This window comes from Pinus tabuliformis, chromosome 1_2, assembly GCF_031772625.1.
Source record: "Pinus tabuliformis cultivar Carrire ecotype Pingquan chromosome 1_2, CPIR1, whole genome shotgun sequence".
Classification (NCBI taxonomy): Eukaryota; Viridiplantae; Streptophyta; class Pinopsida; order Pinales; family Pinaceae; genus Pinus; species Pinus tabuliformis.
Genome location: NC_142298.1, coordinates 352,384,531 through 352,390,405, shown reverse-complemented (window position 1 = coordinate 352,390,405; position 5,875 = coordinate 352,384,531). Strand labels below are relative to the sequence as shown.

General features: G+C 44.0%; 1 protein-coding gene across 1 annotated transcript; it reads left to right on the top strand.

The window, feature by feature from the left end:
* Positions 1–270: 270 nt before the first annotated feature.
* On the top strand, positions 271–4,950 carry LOC149205823 (uncharacterized). The gene is made up of 3 exons (XM_089397518.1): positions 271–1,519; positions 2,006–4,366; positions 4,877–4,950. The coding sequence occupies exons 1-3, from the start codon at positions 271–273 to the stop codon at positions 4,948–4,950; spliced, it is 3,684 nt and encodes a 1,227-aa protein (XP_089253644.1).
* Positions 4,951–5,875: the final 925 nt, after the last annotated feature.

Sequence of the window (5,875 nt, the reverse complement as noted above, 5' to 3'; positions counted from 1 at the left end):
GCATCGGGAAGAAAGCACGCAAAAGGATATTGCCCTTGGGATCCAAACCCCTATGGACTCCTTCATTACAGGATCCCAAGAAAAAGAAACAGCAGGAAAAGACCATGAGAGGCGAGCACCTCCCCGCTCGAATGCCTCATGATGAAGCTTTTATCTTGGAACATTAGGGGTATGGGGCACCCCTCCAAATCAGCTGCCCTACGAGATCTTCTCCAAATAGAAAGACCTGAAATTGTTCTGATACAAGAAACCAAACAAAGTCAAAGCGAAATGCAGAAAATTGTAGATGCCCAAAAAAACTTTTCAGGGGCCAGTAGCAACTCCAGAGGAGCTTCTGGAGGAATCACAACCATGTGGAATAATCAACACTGGGACTGTAAGTCTTCCGTCCTCAATCAAAACTGGTTAAGGACTAATCTTAGTAACAAAGAAGAGAGCCGTGACCTCATCATTTACAATGTCTATATCCCCAATCACTATCGAGAAAAGGAACAGTGCTGGAAGGATCTGAAAGAAGATATAGATAACGAGCAGAACACAAATGTCATACTAGCTGGAGACTTCAACTTAGTCCTCCATGCGAATGAGAAAAGAGGGGGCAATTTCACCTCCGACCCCTTCAGAAGACAGATGGAAGTGATAATGTCCGAACATGAATTGATGGATATTATCCCAAAAAATAGAAAATACACCTGGAATAACAGAAGGTTGGGGCCAGGCAATATCATGGAACGATTGGACAGAATTCTGGTTAACGTCTCTCTCCTTTCCTCCTTTGCTGCTGGTCACACAAAAATTCTCAGTGCCACAGCTTCAGACCACTTTCCCATCCTCTTAACGTTGGACTCCCATTCTCAATTGGGACCAATTCCGTTCAGGTATAATCCTTTGTGGAGAGACAATGCTGAGGCTGAAGCTATCATAGAAGCAACCTGGAAACATCATGTAGAAGGCTCTCCAAGCCATATATGGGAAACAAAAATCAGAAATACAAGAAAAGCCCTCAAAGACTGGGCAAAAGTCAGCTATCAAGAGCCAGAAAAAATTAGGAAAAAAATACAGCAGGACTTGGAGGAAATCCAAAAACAAATAGAAGATCAAGGATTCACCCACCAGCTGAAAAGCAAAGAATGGGAAGCTCAAGGGCAGCTAATGCACATCAAGAGAGCGGAAGAAATCAAGTGGAGAATTAAATCAAGGCAGCTATGGCTGAAAGAAGGCGACAAAAACACGGCTTACTTCCACAAGCAAGCCACTGTCAGAAAAATAAGAAACAATGTAAATACTATAATGGACAGTCAAGGCAGCCAACATAACGACCAAGAATCCATCAAAATAGCTGCCTCCCTTCACTACAAAAGCCTCCTCACGGAAAATCAAGAAGAAGCTGACTATTCTGCGTTTTTACAGCATCTACCGAAAAGCATCTCTTCAGAGGCGAATGACAGCCTAAATCGAGAAATAACAGAGGAGGAAATCAGAAAAGCTATCTGGACCCTGCAACCGGACAAGTCTCCAGGTCCAGATGGGTTCCCAATCAATTTTTACAGGGATCATTGGCATTTGATTAAAAAAGACCTTGCAAAGATGTTGAGGGGAATTCAAAGAAAAGGGAAAATGGGGGGCTTCACAAATTCAACATTCCTCGCCCTCATTCCCAAGGAAAATCGTCCCACTTCCTTCTCCAGGTTTCGACCAATTTCATTGTGTAACTCCTCTTATAAGATTTTCACAAAAATTATAGCTTCTAGACTCCAACCCCTCCTTCCTTCCCTTATATCTGAAAATCAAGGGGGCTTCATGTCAAATAGGCAAATTCATGACACAATCACCTTGGTCCAAGAAGCCATTCATTCCAGCACTTCAAGGCAAGAGAAAGGTTTTGTTCTCAAGCTCGATTTAGCCAATGCCTTTGACCGAGTAAGACATTCCTTCTTGTTCGCTGTCTTGAGGAAAATGGGATTCAATTCTGCCTTCATTAGCACCATTGCCGCTTGTATTTCAGGTCCCTGGATTTCGCCTCTCATAAATGGGCGCCCTTGTGAGGCCTTCCAATCCTCAAGAGGGTTAAGGCAAGGCTGCCCTCTTTCCCCTTATCTCTTTATTCTTATGGCTGAATCATTCAGCAGTACTCTAGATCATAACAGAAGAGTTGGCCTCATCTCTGGCATCAAATTCGGGAACGGAGTCAAGAACATCAACCACTCCCAATTTGCTGATGACACTCTGCTCATTGGAGGAGCTTCCACTACCATTGCAAGGCGCTTCAAGATTCTCCTCGATCAATTTATGGAGTACTCAGGGGGAGAGGTCAACTTTCAAAAAAGTTGCATCTATGGCTGGAATATCTCCAATCAAACTGCTCACAGCATAGCTAACATTTTTGGAGTTGCCTACAAAGCAAACTGGGATCACTTCACCTACCTTGGGATGCCGGTCACCCTGGGATCTTTAAAAGCCGCTACCTGGAATGAAATAATAGACAAAGTCAAAAGGAAGATCCAGCAATGGGGAACTCAATGGCTTAATCCAGCAGGCAGAATAATTCTGCTCAAATCAGGTATATCCTCCTTACCTCTATATCGATTTACTCTTTACCAAGCTCCTGCTACATTTCATCATAAGCTGGAAACCGCCCTCCGAAATTTCTTATGGCAAGGAGGGAAAAAAGAAAAAAATAGATTCAATTTGGTCAGTTGGAAAAGTGTAATTCAATCTCAGGACAGAGGTGGTCTAGGAATTAGAGCCCCTAAAATCCTAAATTTGGCATTTGGGATCAAAATGGCTTGGAGCTTAATTAACGAGCCAAAAGCATGGTGGAAACAGGTCATAGAAAGCAAATACCTTACCGGCAAAAGGCAAAGACTTCTTGAAATAGACATTCCCAACAGAGATTCCACCAAAATTTGGCATCTCTGCAAGAAAGCAATCCCCATCCTCAATCAAAACACCTCAAAGATCCCTGGGGGAGGGGACAGTATCAACTATGCTGCAGACAAGATAATGGGTCTTCAACCTCTAAATACAATAGAAGAAGCCATCCCTTTCATTCTCCATCTCAATAGTAAAGGCATCCAGAGGCTTGATCAAATATCAAAATGGGATGTAGATACAGGAGCTTGGATTAATTGGGAATTTCCAGTCATCCCTCCAAATCTAGAAGCAAACTTCAAAGTCCTCCAAAAAAACCTTCAGAATAGAGCACCCATTAAAAAAGGAGCAGCAGACGGATTTCGATGGGATCCCACGGGTTCAAGCTACACCATCAAGTCCGGCTATCAATATATCTGTAATAGCACCTATCAGATTCCCATTTGGAACCAATGGAGAACAATCTGGAAATCCGAGGCCATTCCCAAAGTTAAATTTTTCACATGGCTGCTGTTAAAAGGCAAAGTCCTCACATCTGAAAACTTAAGAAAGAGAGGGATCAATGGTCCTTCAATATGCCCCAACTGCTGCTCAGCAGAGGAAACCATCCATCATTTGTTCCTTGACTGTCCCTTCGCGAAGAGATGCTGGATCAACTTGTCCAACCTGGGCAATATAAAATGGCAATCCCAACAGAACATTTCAGAGACAATTCATGAATGGAGAAGGAACTGCCCATGGAAAGACAAGAGGAGCAAGATTGTCAAAAGAATTTGGGCTATCATACCTCATAACCTTCTATGGAAAATTTGGCTCACAAGAAATAAAAAGGTCTTCCAAAACAAAGAGAGTAATGTCCGAATGACATGCAACAAAGCTCACATCTTGGCGCAAGAGACAATTGCAGCAAAGTATACAGGAAAAATCAAAGCAGCAGATTATTCAGTGGAAGAGAGATCAGTTATCAGGCACATTCTAGGCCGACCAGGCCATCAGCAGGATACTCAGAGAACTGACAGACAGCAGTATGAACAAATTAGGGAGTGGGAAATTAGACTCCCAATCCAGGATTATAAGATGTGGATTCAGAGCAGTAATTGTCCAACTCTATACTTCGATGGTGCATCAAAGTCCAACCCAGGACCAGCAGGAGCGGGAGGAGTAATATTAAATGAGTCAGGGGATGAAATCTGCAGTTATGAATGGAGCTTGGGAAAAAAAACAAACAACAATGCAGAGGCTTTAGCCCTTTATCAAGGTCTGTTACAATTAAAAAATATGGGTATCAGAAAGGCATTAGTTTTTGGAGACTCCTCAATTCTTATTCGCCTCATGAATTACAATCAGCGATCTCCTAACAGCAATCTCCAACAACACATTGAGCGAATCAAACTCCTCCTTAAACATTTTGAAAACATCAAACTCTATCACATTCTTCGCACGCTAAACACGGAAGCAGACAAGCATGCGAATAACGCAGTGGGAAAGCAGGAAGGTGCGCTAAGGCACAACAATAGAGATACTTTTCAACCCCTGCCATGACTCAGGAAAATCCTGACACCGCCCAGATTCGCAGGTTCATCAAGTGTGCGAAGGGCATGGTCTCTACAGCAGCAGGACAAATTGCAGAGAGCATAATATGCATAAGCAGTCAAATCCGAGCCACGATAGAGAGAATCACCTGTCATCCAAGGAAAATAAATCAATACAGCGCCGGCATGAAGATCGAAAATACAGCAAATGGAGATTGCATGAAAGATTTGGAAAAATATCTCACCATTTCTGAGAGTCCGGCTCCAGCTAGGCACTCTATCCATTGTTGGATCCAACCTATAAATATGGGCAGTAGCAAGCCAAGATTTGTCAATCAAGGTCAAGCGACAGAGCAGCTACATCGGCTTGAAGCAGGCGCTCTTATTCAGAATCTCAGGAGAAACCATACTCTGGTATCGTCCCATTCTGTTTTGTTTAAATTCATTTTAACTTCTGTTGCGGTGTTTTTCAGGAAGGCCCAAGCTAGTCTCTGCAGGGTATTACTCAGGAAAGCCCAAGCCCGTTTCTGCAGGGTGGCTCGTTTAGCTGCTCCTCCATCCTCTCATTCTACGCTCTCCTCTCACCGCCTCTGCCTGCCGCTTACAGCATCTCCCCTCTTACTCTGTCGCCACTCCTCAAGCCTCTTCAGCGAGCTCTCCCCTGCCCCCTCCTCCCTCCTTTTCACCGCCCTCACCTCTGATATTCCCCTCTGCCCCAACTGCCTCTCTTCCCATAGACCTCTGGTTCTTTTTGGCTCGTGCATTTATCCCCCGCCCAACCTCCCTTCTATCCTTGTTGCTCAGGAAGCGGGAAGCACTGTCTCCTCTGACAGCGTCTCCAAATTCTGTCTCCAAGTCAGAACTTTCAATAACGTTCTAAACTCTCCCGCCCTCTGGACCTCTTTTCTTTATCGTATCCTCCTCCCTTCAATGGCGCGCAGTGAGGATTGTTTACACTGTGCTGATCTTCAAGCTGAGCTAGAAGAAATAAGGACTCAGCAGTCATTGTTAGAGGAAAAGCAGGGTCTTCTAGATGCAAGACTAGAAGAGCACGATAGGCGTCTTGATGAGCACAGCAGGAGACTCTTTGAACAGGACCGCATTAACACTGAAAAGTATAAAGCAGAAATCCAGCTTTTCATGCATAGGGTGTCCTCCCTCCAAGAGCAATTCGAGCAGCTCACAAACCGCTGCGGCCATGTCGAGGAATCGCTTTCCACTCTGAAATTCTGGCTGGAAAAGAACGCCATCGCCACCAGCTCCTCCAGTGTCAATCATGGAGCCAAAGATGATAAGCCAGAGGAATCAACAGCAAGACACATCCAACACATCATGATTGACTGAATGAATTTCAAATGTATTTTTCTGTTATTTTCCTTTATTAGAATCTATACTAGCGCTATCTTTAACAGTAGGAAAAAAAGCAATCTAAGGACCAAGGGGGCAGCCACATTTTGTAAACCCCTTGCTCC

Coding starts and splice junctions, on each gene's coding strand:
- LOC149205823 (XM_089397518.1), top strand. CDS start 271: ATGCAGAAAATTGTAGATGCCCAAAAAAACTTTTCAGGGGCCAGTAGC. Junction 1,520..2,005: donor GCAACCGGACAAGTCTCCAG/GTCCAGATGGGT, acceptor CTTGTATTTCAG/GTCCCTGGATTTCGCCTCTC. Junction 4,367..4,876: donor CGCAGTGGGAAAGCAGGAAG/GTGCGCTAAGGC, acceptor GGTGTTTTTCAG/GAAGGCCCAAGCTAGTCTCT.